The sequence below is a fragment of the Crinia signifera genome, chromosome 7, assembly GCF_055691185.1.
Source record: "Crinia signifera chromosome 7, ASM5569118v1, whole genome shotgun sequence".
NCBI lineage: Eukaryota > Metazoa > Chordata > Amphibia > Anura > Myobatrachidae > Crinia > Crinia signifera.
In genome coordinates this window covers 71,855,961-71,872,032 of record NC_139223.1, presented here as the reverse complement: position 1 = coordinate 71,872,032, position 16,072 = coordinate 71,855,961, and the positions used below count along the sequence as shown (strand labels likewise).

Below are 16,072 nucleotides of genomic sequence, written 5' to 3'. Positions count from 1 at the left end.
TAAAGTGTATTGGATATTAGCTCCTAACTCACTGACAACATCATATATATAATATATAGATATAACTGAAAGGATGCACATTTCAGAGTTTTCATTTAATATTCAAATTAACATACAAAGACAGAAACAAGCATGGTGTAATAGGTTGGTTTTCTGTAAGTGATATTTCTAATATGTATTGTAAACATCAGAGCAGAGTTTTACAGTGATACTGCACTGGATAATTTTTCAGATTGCTAAAACAATTTGAATATACTGTAACAAAAGATACAAATTTTGTGTTTCCATTTTTCAAGCACTCTAACATTATGTTGGAGGAAAATTCACCGTTGGATTTGACCTGCAATTTAGTGGTCTGACACGTATGACCTAGTTGTACATTGAAAATACACTGAAAAGCAAATAAGTATTGCCAAATGTTATTATAACTGCATTTGTTTTAGAAATTAAAATGATTTAGTAATGGGAAATGTATTTGTATTATAGCTTATCTAAATAAAAAGAATGCAAATGTAAAATGTATGGTACTTTTATTTACTGATTATTTATTTTATTTTTTAATATAGGACCTATAACAGTATCCTACTGGCAGCTGTAATTTAGGGGGCTATCCAATTAGCAGTGATAACTGACACTTATCAGGGATCATGCTTGGGGTACCTCATGATCTTATAACGGATCCCTTGTGTTATCACCCTGAAAAATTGTATTGCTTGGTAATGACCACTGGATGAAAATTATTATAATTGCACATTTTTTTCAGACAAAAAACGAATGCATCTTGGGATACTGGCTGTAGTCTACAAATGCATTGTGCTGCTATTTGAACCCATAGAAACCAAAGTGAAATTAGTTGTGCTAAGTCTAAGGGGGATATTCAATCCCGGGTTATGACTGTCGGGCTGGCCCGACATCCGTGACCCAGTTCCGTTCTCAGCCAGCTCGACTGCAGCTCGGCAGGCGGGATTTAAAAGAGGGATACAGAAGTAAATCGGCGAGCTGCGGCCGGGAGCTCTACAATTCCCAGGCATTCTCGGCAGAACGGGCCGACTGCTTATAAAGTCTGTCCCGTTCTGCCGAGATCCCTGTTCAATGCTGTCGGGGAAGACAACATTGAATAGGGCCCCATCGCTATTTCCCCGATTGAGTACCTCCCTATAGCCGAACCCACACATAGAGACGCAAATAGCTAGTTTGGTCATTCCTGACCAAGCTAACCTTAAAAAAAAGGGAATGTAGATTGCAAAAAGACATCCTTTCTAATCAAAATGATTTGTTTTAATTGGTATTGCAGGAAGCATGTTGTGACTTACGCTGGGTACACACTAAACAACATGCAAACGATACAATGTTTCTCAATATTTCCCTTGAACTCCATGGCAAACAATATAGGGCCTGATTCAGCTCATTAGCAAGGCAAAAATGCGTACAAATTGGCAAAACAATGTTGTACTACCGGTGGGTCAGATGTAAAATGTGACAAGAGAGTTAGGATTTGGGCGGGGTGTATTCAAATTTAAATACTATATCATTTGCACTTTAAAAATAAAGATGTCTAACATTTGTGGGCTATAGTACATGCAGAAGCACCCAGTATTTACCCTTGCATTGCAACATGGTGGGTCACAGACATAAACTTACTTCCTTTTTTGCTTTACTGAATATGGCCCATAGTGCGTACACACTGTGCAATATTGCAGAGTGGCCGCATCCAGTAGTATGCTGTCATTGACTATATCCTTAGACCGAGATGTAGACAGACAACAGAATGTTGCGATTGTAGGAATTTATCGTAATGAATTATCGTTATCAGAATTTTTTTAATGTCGTCTAGTATGTATCCAGCTTCAAAGTATAATTATCTATGTCAATCAGTCCATGATTAGGTCTGCACAATCTGACCACAACTCTAGTCATCTACATATGAGTGCAAGATAGACTTACTGGGGGAAATTTACTAAGATGGGAATTAGGCTTCACATATGATTTTGCTATGGGCAACCAATCAGATCCTGTCTACTATCTTCTAGAGGGTGCTAAATAAATAATAAGTATATTCTGATAGGTTGCCCATAGCAACATCACATATGAAGTCTAATTTCCATCTTAGTAAATTTCCCCCAATGTATGAAAGAAAATTACTAATTTTGTTCATACACACAGACAGGTCCCTCCTAAACACTTGTATAGTTTTGTAACGCCAGTGTGGTTGGATGGTGAATTCACACTTGGTCTGAACTTTCGTAATGTTAAATGTGCACTAAAAAAAAACATGGCCTTATCTATGTTGTGACTGCATGGGCACCCCATAAGTTTTCATATAATGTAAGGTACAGTTACGTAATTTGCACACCAATATTAAGCAAGCCATTTAGTGTTTCTTCATTAACATGAGAAATATATTTTCATCTCTTGCTAATGAGAAAACTTGTTCGTGATAGTAACAAGGGCAACAACATTAGAAATACTTGACAAAAGATATATTTCCTCTTTAATTACATTGGCAAATATAGTAAATATGATTTTTTGTTATGGTTTATAGGTTTATTTTATCATACGGCTGAATATTTAAGGGATAACTGTACACTGAATATGTCAGTTGTGGCAGTCCCCATGCAATTTGAAGCAAAACATTCACGAAATGACCGAAAGAGGTAATTTTTTTTTTTTGTTGTAGTTCGTTTTCTTTTTTTTTTTTTGCTGATTATAAAGAAAAAAAATTGAAAGGCATTTAGGCAAACATACTTTTTACCTAACAGTAAAATAAAACATGAATCTAACACACTGCAAATATATTTAGCAGATATGTAAAACAACTGAATTATTTTTTTCCTCTTAAACAAATTTTAAACAATATTACAAAGAAAAGACTAGTACTCAGCAAGATGTAAGGAACTAAGCAAAAACATAAAAAAATTGAACAAGACTTCTCATTAAACAATAGAAATACATTAAAGGCACCGCCCACTTTGTAGTTTTTCCAGTCATTAGCAAGTGAAAATAGGCAAAACATTGACTGATTAAGAAGTTATAACAGACAGTGCAGAACAATTTTCCCAACTGCTTATATGTGGAACTCCATAAGGAAGAACATGTGGATTTTTTTTTAAATCTTCCAAAATCTTTTCTCAAATGAGAAATCCTTGTTTTTAAATTTTTTGCTGAAGTTTCTCTTTTTTTTTTGTTCAAAAAAAAAATCTTGTTTTAGTTAAATAATTTTCCACCAATAAAAAGGCTCCATTCGCTTTTTTCATCTTAACAGTCTTATTAAAATTCTTGACCATTTTTTATCTTTTTTCTTTTTTATATACTGTACTTCTTACAAATGGAAAGGCCCTGATTCTGATGGATTTTCACAGATGTGCAAAGTAATGATTATTAAAATAATCATTCTCATAACATTTTTTCCCTTTTATTATTTTCTTACAAAAATATTGGCCCCTATTAACTTCCATTTTAACTTGTCCTTCTCGCCAGGTAATAATAACACACATGTTGATATTTGCAGAGATGAAGGCTCTGTTGTGCTACTTTGTATCATAAAATTTAAATTTAGTTTATTTTTGCTTTATAAAAAGTGTAGCAAAAGTATTTTTTCTCATAATCTTCATTGTGAAGTAAAAAATGGAGTTCCTAATTGCCTTTCTGTACTGTATTGCTGGACACTTGAAACCAAATCTGCTTTTTCGATCTGTGGCTTACAAGGACTTCTGTTTTTGTACCCTCAATGGTGCATCATTCCAGTAGGGTGCATCTTGTATATTTCAGACAGTTACTTCTGTTTTGCTGTTTGTTACAAAGTATGGCTGTTGAGAAACATAGTGCTGATTTTGAGCTGGCATCTGTTCATTTACTGACTCCACCGGGCAATGCTTCTTAGTTGCATAGGCCTGCCGCCGCAGGGAATGCTCGGTGTGGTCCCACGTTTTGTAGTCAGGGTTGTACGATGAGGCCAGTGGATGAGTATGTGGATGAGTATGTATTTTGTTTACTTTGGATTTCTGTCCATTTAATTTCAATGTGCCACCCAGTGTACCACCACCTAGAGTGCCACCAATGGTACCACCAAGAGTTCCTCCCATTGTGCCACCTATAGTGCCACTCATTGTGCCACCCATGCTGCCACCTTCAGGACTGTATGATCTTTCCTGCTCCATTCGGACAGGGTGTAAAGGAAGGCTTCCCTTTGCTGCAAGCTCTGCAAGGTGTCGTCTTTTCGAATAGAAGTCATCATTGCCCTTTTCCGCTGCAAAAATCATAAATAAATATGGTTAGCAAATTTTAATTATAAGTGTACAATAAATGTTGATTAAAAACAGTACACAATACGTGAATTGTCAAAAAGTTAGTTTATTTGGCCACAGGAAACACAATAAAACCTTAATTGTACCAGGGTGTAAATGCATCTTTGACAGTCAGACTGTTGTGATTTCAAGTCCAGATAAAGATGTACAGTACCAGTCCAGTTACAATCAATTGCCAGGTTTTAAAAGCCCTTACCCTGCTTTACTGGTTAAGCATGGGATCAGTGTAGCAAAGTTTGGGATTTCAACTCCATTATGATAATTGTAACAGAACAACTGAAAGCCAAAACTGGGCTGCCCCGCTGCACATGCTCAGAATAGCAATGAAAGAACCTCTAGAGTGACAGAACAAGCATCAACAAAGTTCACTGATTGAACTCATAGCAGCTGCATGGGCTGGTCTAATGAAAGTTCTGCTCCTGTCTAGGGTGAGTTGACAGTGAATTTGTAGACACCTGAATGCTGTCACAGCAATCCTGACTTGCTTAAAATGCTACTTACAACATTTTAACTGAAAAGACATTTAACTTTAAACATACCACTGTTGGAGCACATTTAAATGTATAGTGCCCACATGTTTGAAATTCTGTAAGTTCTATTTTAACATTGTCAATATCTTGGCAGTGACTTACTGGTGTCTAAAAAGTCACCTACAGTAAGATAATTTTTGAAGATAAATGGAGAACTAGCACTATCAGAAAATACTACCACTGCATACAGATGAAGCGCCTCTCGTTCAGTACTGGGGATCGCCAGAATGTCGCCGGTGAAGAAGTGCTCCATCTGACTGGGAGGCGCGCGTCCCAGTTTTTCGACGGCGGGGGATGGGAACACTGCCCGTCTCCCCTTCAAAGAGATGGGCAGGGATAGGGGGGTGCAGGTAGGCGGACGCAAACATCCGGGGAAACGCGTTGAGCTTATCCAAAATCTGGGTTCTCCATCCTACTTGTGACCTGTTCTGATCCTATCGACGTAAGACTCCTATTCTGAGTTATTAATTAAATATTAACTCCTGAGAACCGTCTTGTTACATTATTGGAAACAGCTAGTGCTGGCACATTCATTTGCTTTTATACTATATACCATTTGGGCTTGACTACCCAGTGCCAGCGGCTATTGATAGCGCACAACTCCACCACCATTTTTTCCCAGGCGGTGGGGACCGTTGGAGAATGGCGAGGAGGCGGCAAGGACTGATAGGGAGCTCCGTTGGAAGGGGACGCATGAGCAACTTGTGCAAGAACGCGTCCCCTTCCGGCGGCTGGTGGGGGATGCGGGTTGCCCAAATTGGTTGAGAGACAAATTGCTTTATATTAAGAAGGGAAGTCCTACTGACTTCCCTTCTTAATATAAAGCAATTTGTCATTGTTGTCATTACTGGAATGTAGCATACAGTATAATGGGTACTTGTGTATTATCACGGCGCCCATGTCCGCAGATTGCATGCCTTATCGCATGCCATATCACATGCGATATCGCATACGATTTGCATACGATTTGCATCCAATGCGATTTAGCCCACCACCACTAGCCATGTTAGCCAAAGTGTGGCAGGCTTAGCGAGCCCCGCAAGGGGACGAGGTACGCGTCCTCCCGACCTGTTCATACCCCCACTATCCACTTCGGCGCGGAGTTGATCCTATAAAGTGTGGCGAGCGCAACGAGCCACCGAGCCTGAAGCGTGGCGAGCACAGCGAGCCCTGCAAGGGGATGCTTAAAATGAGCCCAAGAGCGCAGCGAGCCCCGCGAGGGGACACGGATTACTTGACATGTGTTCCAAGTCCCTTCCTGTAGCTCACTACGCTTGCCAAGCTTCAGACTCATTTTACACCCATGCCTGCAGATTGCATGCCTTATCGCATGCCATATCACATGCGATATCGCATACGATTTGCATACGATTTGCATCCAATGCGATTTAGCCCACCACCACTAGCCATGTTAGCCAAAGTGTGGCAAGCTTAGCGAGCCCCGCGAGGGGACGAGGTACGCGTCCTCCCGACCTGTTCATACCCCCACTATCCACTTCGGCGCGGAGTTGATCCTATAAAGTGTGGCGAGCGCAACGGGCCACCGAGCCCGAATCGTGGCGAGCACAGCGAGCCCTGCAAGGGGATGCTTAAAATGAGCCCAAGAGCGCAGCGAGCCCCACGAGGGGACACGGATTACTTGACATGTGTTCCACGTCCCTTCCTGTAGCTCACTGTGCTCGCCGCTCGCCACACTTTATAAAATCAACTCCATGCCGATGTGCATAGTGGGGGTATAAACAGGTCAGGAGGACGCGTACAGTGTCCCCTCGCGGGGCTTGCTAAGCTCGCCACGCTTCGGGCTGACGTGGCTAGCGGTGGTGTGCTAAATAGCATCATATGCAAATAATACGCAATGGAGTATTTGCATATGATTTTCATATGATGCGATCCTCGGGCATGGGCACCATGATAATACACAAGTACCATATAATGTTATTAACACACATTATTTTTAAAAGCAACAAATTATCAAAATGAATCTAATGGGCAACAAACAGCCTGTAACAAACAGCTGTAAAGTGTCCAATCTTTCGCTATTTAAACATACTGGCTTGAGGATATATTTGGCAATTATTGCTGTTTGAGTTGTTATTGAATTTGTAATAATAATTGTTGTTCCTCAGCTGCAGTAGCAATCAGACACAAAACACACACAAAGCTCTTGTTGGTCCTGAAGGACAAATATGAAGTTAATGGGTTGGAGAAGGTAGAAGTAATAGATGGGAGTGAAGTGACTGTAACAAGCAGGCAGATAAAGAAGAATAGCTGATAAAAGGATGCACATCAGTGAGGCTCTGATCACAAGAATAAGGGGTCTATTTACTAATACTTGTAGAGAAATAATGGGCTGGATTTAGAACTACAACTCCCATGCTAGCATGCAGGGGGTTGTCCAGCAAAGGGCCATCATGTTTAGGGTCTCAGTGGCTGCATGTGATGTTATGTAGCCACCATGCCCCCCCCCCCCTTCCCAGCAAGTGGTCCGGACATGCCTGCGTTGTCCGGAACGCACCCCACAATGGAAGTGTTGACAACCGAGCAGAACCATGTTGCCCCATTGCCACCCTGTGACAATCTCACAAAAGTCCTTAGACTGAGATATACCAGAATGCAACCACAATTTAGTGGCATGTGCACGCAAATGAATATTCATGAGCAAGGGGGTGGATGGCTTTCCCTATTGTCCTGTTATGGAAACTGTCCATTCCCGGGAAAATCGATTGGAAGGGTGAAAATCGTTCAGTGTGTATGCACTGAGCGATTTTCAGCCCAGAAGTTTTCCCCATCATAGCTGTGCATACACGCTGGGCAAAATCACCCAGTGTGTATGGACCTTTAGACTCAGGAATCAAAGTAATATTACTACTATTGATATTACATCATACAGTATGTTCATTCCCCAATGCAGCATTTTGTTTCTAACTTTTGCAGCTGGATTCTATTAAGACAGTGAGATTTGTCACAAATGATTTATATTCTTATTTTGGGCAACACCTTTCTTGCCATTAATATCATTTACACCAGTTGTGTTATTGCTCTTGCTTTAGATATGACAATTCTGCCATTTATTTCCGATAACATAATCATTGCCAAATTTACCATTTTGAACCTTAGCCCTATGCCTGAAGGTTAACTTCATTGTTGTAAACTATCTGTATCTGAACTATTCTCTGTTTATAATAATACCCCGTTCTGACTGCAGCCAAATTCCCGGGTCTAGCATGTAGACCCGGGAATTTTCCTTTTAACATGGGATTTTTGGCAGTGTGAACGGGTGGCATATCCGGATTTCATACACGGGTAAAACCCTTCTTTTTACCCGTGTCTGAGATCCGGATATGCAGACACGGGTTGACCCGTTCACACTGCCGAAAAACCTGTGTTTAAAGGCAAATTCCTGGGTAGAACTTCTTCACCTGGGAATTTGCCTTGCAGTGAGAACGGGGGTCCAGCGCGTCAAAGCCGTGTCTTTCTCACTCGCAGTGAGAACACGGCATAACTGCCCATTGGACTATTATTGTGTTTTAATGTGTACTCTTTCATATTAGCGAATTCCATTCTGCTTTACATAAGTGTGGGATTGCTTACTTACATATCTCTTAAATATATATATCTTTAATGACTGTAAATATTAATACAATTCTAATAAGGAAATACCCAGATTTCTATCACAACATAAGTCAGAAAAATTAATATTCATACGTATATAAAATGTCTCTCAGAATCCAAAATTGACTGCTAGTAATGGCCAATGTGAGTTCAAATTGGCTTTAAATGTTAATGATTCACTTTATTCATAAAGTGTTATATCACAAACCAAATGGGATATGGTGGGTCGGTCGACAGCATGTTAGTGGACAGTCATTAGGTCGACACCACTAGGTCGACATGCTTATAGGTCGACATGGGACAAGGTTGACAGGTCATTAGGTCGACACAAGCATTAGGTCAACATGGGCAAGGTCGACAGTCAAAAGGTCACTGTTTTTTTAGCCAACATGTGCCAACAGGCGGAATATCATGCCCTACCATCCACTAGTCCATGGTGGGAGAATAAAATAGTGTGCTGAGCGTAGTGATGTACCATGCCTGAAGCATGGTGAGTGCAGAAAACGATGTGAGGGTACGCAGTGCTACGTTTCAGTGTCCATGCCGACTGTGTTGACATTCGGGTCAAAAACCAGTGAAAAACCCCATGTCGACCTTTTGGAATTTGGAAGGGGGTCTTGCAGTAGGATGCAAGGAAAGACTGATTAAGTCTTACCTGGGGCACACTTTGATTTGATGTATTTAGTGTTATTGTATTACTTTAAAACGTAACATTTATTTTAGATTCTTAAAAGGAGGGTGACTATTGTCACTTTTCGGGAATATTGATAGTGTTTCTTATATCCCAAATATTTGGTGCTGGTAGCTTAATTATTGTTTAGCGGCATTTGCCGCTGGTTTACTCACAAACCGCTTCAAGCGGCGTTCTGTGCAGCCGGAGGAGATGTGAGGCCGCAGTGAACATCTGAGGGTGACGGCTTCTCACTCCATGTGTGAGAGCCGGTACCGGAAATAGTCAGTTTTTACTCTTTACATTTTCTTAAAAGAAAGGGATATAGGCAACCCTTTTCTCTTTAAAAATTTCCACAGCAAGGCACTCTCAGTCAGAAAACCGAGTGGGTACCTTGCACTGCTAGTATAGCAACAAGGTCGCTCTTAAGCAATTGCAACTGACAAGCAGAAGCCAACCCTGTGCTCTTATCTGTAAATAGTGTATGGAAACACTACATTACCTCTCTCTCATCTAGCATTGGACAACAAAGTGGGATGCTGGAAAGCAGAGGAGGGAAGTAGTGACACAAAAAACACCTCTATCTCAGCCCCTACCGACTACTTTTTCTTTTGTACAAGCAGCAGTTCATGAATGGATGTGAGGAGCAAACAGGAATGGCCTGATATGTTAATTATGTACAATAATGTTAAGAGGTTTTGAATTATTACAAACCTGAAAAGGCTTTTTCCTGTGAACATTTGACATATGGTTACAAAATCTTCGCGAATGGAGAATAATTGTTTTTAATTATTATCATTTTTCTGTGTCTTAATTTGAATATTTGCATACTGAGTGAAAGGTGCAGATAAATATTTGAGAATAAGCATCTGCACCCTAATGAAAAGGTGCAGATAAATATTTGGGATATAAGAAACACTATCAATATTCCCGAAAAGTGACAATAGTCACCCTCCTTTTAAGAATCTAAAATAAATGTTACGTTTTAAAGTAATACAATAACACTAAATACATCAAATCAAAGTGTGCCCCAGGTAAGACTTAATCAGTCTTTCCTTGCATCCTACTGCAAGACCCCCTTCCTATTTGAGTTCACTGAAACTTGTTCTGGGAGCACCACCAACAGGTTATTCTGGAAGATCATCTTACGATGACAATGATGTTGGTTTAAAATCATTATACATCTATATGATGTTATGTGCGGATTCACACCTAAACTTTCTTTAAAGACCTTTTGGAATTTACCTGGGTTTGTCCTGGGTCTTTCTTCCAGGATTGGTGACTCGGGTTAAGTATGAAAGGTATGATATGGGAATTTGCTCTCTGGCTACTTGAAAAATCTTTTAATTGGCTAGGAAGGGTCACATGATGCCAGCGAGGGACAGATGCCACACATGAGAGGAACACAGAACACAGTGCAGAGAAGTGTGCCAGTGCCAGAGGGTATTGAGTGAAGAGCCTTGTTTACAAGATATGTGTTAAAGTAAACACTTTAAATAAATGTTTTATTTGATCAAATATATATATACTAGGTGATTCATCGCGCCCTACGGGCGCTCTTCACACCGTCGTAAGGGGCTGCGCCCCCTTAATTTGTGAACGTTTGTATATGAGAAATATGGTTAGAATTGTATGAAAGATGCCCTGTATTGCAACTTAGGTGTCCGCGAATCGCGGGAGGGGGGGTCGCGGAGGGTGCCGCGAATTGCAGGAGGGGGGGTCGCGGGGGGTGCCGCGAATTGCAGGAGGGGGGGTTGTGGGGGGGTGGATGCTGCGAATCGCGGGAGGGGAGGGATTGCAGAGAATCGCGGGAGGGGAGTCGCGGGGTGGGTTGCCGCAAATCGCGGGAGGGGGGTTACGGGGGTGGGGGTTGCGGCGAATCATGGTAGGGGGGGTCGCAGGGGGTGTGCCGTGAATCACGGGAGGGGGGGTCACGGGTGGGGTGCCGAGAATCGCGGGGGGTGTGTGTGTGCCGTGAATCGCGGGAGTGGGGGTTGCGGGGGGGTGGGGGGGTTTCACGCGAATCGCCACAAGAAAAAATCAACACAGAAAGGTCAACACATGTAAATGTTGACATAAGTGTGGCACTTCATTGGTGTCCATGTCGACACATGAGAATGAATATGAAAACATTCAAAAAATAAAAAAAAAACACTTCAAAAACTCATGTCAACCTTTTTCATTGTCGACCATAGCCATGTCAGTGTTTTCCATGTGCAATTTAATTCTGGAGCTGCCGCGAATCGCAGGGGGGGGGGGGTGCCGCGAATTGCGGGAGGGGGGGGTCGCGGGGGTGGGTGCCGCGAATCGCGGGAGGGGGGGTTACGGGGCGGGGGTTGCGGCGAATCATGGGAGGGGGGGTCGCGGGGGTGTGCCGTGAATCACGGGAGGGGGGGTCACGGGGTGGGGTGCCGAGAATCGCGGGGGAGGTGTGTGTGTGTGTGTGCCGTGAATCGCGGGAGTGGGGGTTGTGGGGGGGGGGTGGGGGGGGTGTGACGCAAATCGCCACAAGAAAAAATCAACACAGAAAGGTCAACACATGTAAATGTTGACATAAGTGTGGCACTTCATTTGTGTCCATGTCGACACATGAGAATGAATATGAAAATATTCAAAAAATGAAAAAAAAAAACTTCAAAAACTCATGTCAACCTTTTTCATTGTCGACCATAGCCATGTCAGTGTTTTCCATGTGCAATTTAATTCTGGAGCTGCCGCGAATCACGGGGGGTGCCGCGAATTGCGGGAGGGGGGGGTCGCGGGGTTGGGTGCCGCGAATCGCGGGAGGGCGGGGTTCACAGGGGTTCCGGTGGGGGGTTGCCGCGAATTGCGGGAGGTGGGGGGTCACGGGGGGTGCCGCGAATCGCGGGGGGGGGTTGCGGGGGGGTGTGACGCGAATCGCCACAAGAAAAAATCAACACAGAAAGGTCAACACATGTAAATGTTGACATAAGTGTGCCACTTCATTGGTGTCCATGTTGACACATGACAATGAATATGAAAACATTCAAAAAATGAAATAAATCTTCAAAAACTCATGTCAACCTTTTTCATTGTCGACCATAGCCGTGCCAGTGTTTTGCATGTGCCATTTAATCCTGGGGCTGCCGCTAATCGCGGGGGGTGCCGCGATTTGCGGGAGGGGGGGTTGCGGGGGGTGGGTGCCGCGAATCGCGGGAGAGCGGGGTTCATGGGGGTTCCGGCGGGGGGTTGCCGCGAATTGCGGGAGGTGGGGGGTCACAGGGGGTGCCGCGAATCGCGGGAGGGGGGGTTGCGGGGGGGTGTGACGCGAATCGCCACAAGAAAAAATCAGAAAGGTCAACACATGTAAATGTTGACATAAGTGTGCCACTTCATTGGTGTCCATGTCGACACATGACAATGAATATGAAAAAATTAAAAAAATAAAAAATAAATCTTCAAAAACTCATGTCAACCTCTTTCATTGTCGACCATAGCCATGTCAGTGTTTTGCATGTGCCATTTAATCCTGGGGCTGCTGCGAATTGCGGGGGGGGGGTGTGTGCCGCGAATCGCGGGAGGGGGGTCGCAGGGGGGGTGCCGCCAATCGTGCAAGGGGGGGTCGCGGGGGGGTTCTTTTTGCCGCGAATCGCGGGAGGGAGGTCGCGGGGGGGGTGTTTTTTCCGCGAATCAGGGGGGGTCACGGGGGAGGGTTTGCCGCAATTCGCGGGAGGGGGGGGGGTCGCGGGGTGGTGGTTATGCCGCGAATTGCGGGAGGGGTCGTGGGGGGTTCTTTTTGCAGCGAATCGCGGGAGGGGGGGTCGCGGGGGTGTTTTTGCTGCGAATCGCGGTAGGGGGGGTCGCGGGGGAGCGGGTGTTTTTGCTGCGAATCGCTGGAGGGGGGGCGCGTGGGAGGGGAGGTTTTGCCGCAAATCGCGGGAGGGGGGCGCTCACCTGGTGGCTGTGGAGTAGCAGTGCTGGGCAACATGGGAAGGCAGTGGGTGTCTGGCACTGTCTGTGGGCTCACTGGGCTGGTTCTCTGTCACATACCTCCCAACATGACCCTCTCCAGGAGGGACACAATGCTCTGTTTCTAGACTTCCCCTTAATGTATGATTGCCATCACCTGTTTTAAACAGGTTAATTTCTCAGAAAGGTGTTCAGCACAGATGAAGGCAATCACACGGCCATAAATGTACCCGCGATGCCCGCGACGCGATGCTCCCGATTTGCCATAGGAATCAATATTAAAAGGCCCGATGGACACGATTTTACTGTTAAATGACTCAATGGACCCGATTTGGCCATAGGAATCAATGTTAAATGGGCCACAGAGCCCAAATAAGCACAATTAACCCTTAAATGTCCCCCCAAATTTTTAGCGCCACCCCACGATCCACGCCAACCCGAAGCGTGGCGAGCGCAGCGGTACGCGTCCTCCGACCTTTTCATGCCCTACTATCCACTAGGGCGTGGAGTGAGAATAGAATAGTGTGGCGAGCGCAGCGAGGGGACGCGGATACCTTCACAGTTATACGCGTCCCCTCGCGGGCTTCACAGGTGTCCGTGGCGACGCGGACACCTGTGAAGCCCGCGAGGGGACGCGTCTACCTGTGAAGGTATCCGCGTCCCCTCGCGGGGCTCGCTGCGCTCGCTGCGCTCGCCACGCTTCGGGCTCGGTGGCTCGCTGCGCTCGCCACACTATTCTATTCTCACTCCACACCCTAGTGGATAGTAGGGCATGAAAAGGTCGGAGGACGCGTACCGCCGCCCCTCGCGGGCTCGCTGCGCTCGCCACGCTTCGGGTTGGCGTGGATCGTGGGGTGGCGTTAAAAATTTGGGGGGTCATTTAAGGGTTAATTGTGGCTATTTGGGCTCTGTAGCCCATTTAACATTGATTCCTATGGCCAAATCGCGGGCATTGAGGCATTTTACATGAAAATCGCGCTCAATCAGCTTTTTTAACATTGTTCCCTATGGGAAAATCGCGGTCATCGCGGGTAGCAGATTTTTATGTACCCGCGATTTACCCGCGATGGCCGCGATTTTTACCCCCGACGCCCGCGATTTCAATCGCGGGCGCCCATCTAGGTAAAGAGTACCATTTTTTTTATAAAAAAAAAGGGTTTGAAAAGGATCTGGATCAGGCCTTATGTTTGCAAAACGCTACTTTCTGTGTGGTCAGGGATACTGTGAAGTTGTGATCACACAAGAATAGGAAGAAGTTCAGGAAATTTGGAACAAAAAGAGAAGCAGTTTGAAAGTAAGTGTATAAATCCTGTGTTGCAAATATAAAAACTAATTATTGTGGCAACAACATCATTTGCCATATAAGCTTAATATAGTACAGGAAATAGCCCATATATTCCTCCATTAACATCAAAGTCAAACATTATGAAACTGTGTTCATTTACTGAAAACCAGAGCATTAGTGGACTTAAGGGAGATATAATCCACAGGGAATTCATTCAAATGCGCTGCATACATATTTGCTGACTTGATGAGATCCCCAGCATCCTCCTCCTTTTACAGCAACAGATGAATAACAGGTAGTGCTGAACACAGGTGCAGAGTCCTGCAGTGCATGGCTCTACATTAAAGAGCACAGACAAGAACACTGTTGCCTGGTGGGTTCTGCTTTAATCCAACACTTGTAAAACCTAAAAGGAGAATAATAAATTGCTGTTTTTCTGTCTTCACGGTCTCTGCCTCCTACTTTTGTTGTATTTTATCCTCAGTGTATCTGATACAAAAAGCATTTGCTCACACATAGAAATTGCATAACCACCGTTCTTTCCAGGCATTATTTGGAAGGTTTGTCCACCCACAGACTTTAGTAAAGTATAGTGCTTTATCATTACATACAAAATGTTACCTTTCTTCTGTTAGAGATAAAAAACACAGAAGTTATCTGTCAGTCATTACTTGTTTAGCTTCACATAAAAGTTATTATTCAGTTCAATCGTGCATATGATTTCACTAGCTTTACTTGATGCAAAAGGGTGTAAATGTATTTGTAATACAACTTTACAGTAAGTAGAAATGAGTAACTACAGTAATCAGCAAGCACCTGATTTGACATGATACAGTAGATCTCTAGGTAGGGTATATACTGGATATAACTGCAGCAGTAGAAAATAGGTGATTGCCAACTTCACATGAACAACATTATAATAACAGGAGACTTCCAGCTATTATACATGAGCATCGCTTACAATGTGCAGCACGGACGGTGTAATGGCTAGCATTACGGGTATGGGTCGTTAAATCAATACTATAATGTCGACACATGTATTATGTCAACATGTGTTTTTTTTTCAAGTTTTTTTACCTGAATGTCAACACAGTCAACATGGATACCGAAAAACTGCTACCCCATAGCTGCCTACTCTCCTGCATTCTGCAGGATATTCCCTGAAATAAACAGACTCCATAGATAGTAGAATTTCTTTTAACTCATCTAATGCTTTTTAGCACTCGTTTTTGAAATATTTCTATATAAAACTGTAAGATTTTGTCTCCTATTCATATGAGTACCAGCCTATAAACGTTATTAGTACTAAGATAGAATCCAGCAATCTAACATGCAACAGGTGTTCATTATCCGCCCCATTACTGAGGGTATAAATAAACTGACAGGAGGTACTGCAGACATCACCTTGAAAAGGCTTCACAGCGAAACGCGTTGGGAACCTACAGCAAACCAATCCACCCACTGCCACCCTGCCCACCAAAGATATTCTGTGACCAGACCAGCTCCCGCACTACTACAGCAGTCAACCTTATTGGGACTACCTATAGCCAGCAATACTACGGCAGGAGAGCACAGCCTCCCTACAAACAGAGTCTCTGGTTTGGAGAAACAATTTTGCCTCATTTATTGGGACACAAAAGGGAAGCGTACTAGGAATGGACACAGGACCGGACAACAACACTGGACAGTGGGTGACTATATACCTTTTATACAATGGAACCTGCTCACTAATAGCAGTACC

At 43.7% G+C, this 16,072-nt stretch overlaps 1 protein-coding gene across 3 annotated transcripts in view; it reads right to left on the bottom strand.

The window, feature by feature from the left end:
- Positions 1-2,465: 2,465 nt before the first annotated feature.
- The window catches only part of SHISA9 (shisa family member 9), a 384,122-nt gene continuing 370,515 nt past the window's right edge, over positions 2,466-16,072 (bottom strand). For all 3 annotated transcript variants that reach the window (XM_083153318.1, XM_083153319.1, XM_083153320.1), the window contains one exon: positions 2,466-4,246. In XM_083153318.1, coding sequence (XP_083009444.1) covers positions 3,765-4,246 — 482 coding nt within the window. In that variant the 3' untranslated portion in view covers positions 2,466-3,764. The remainder of the gene's footprint in view (positions 4,247-16,072) is intronic.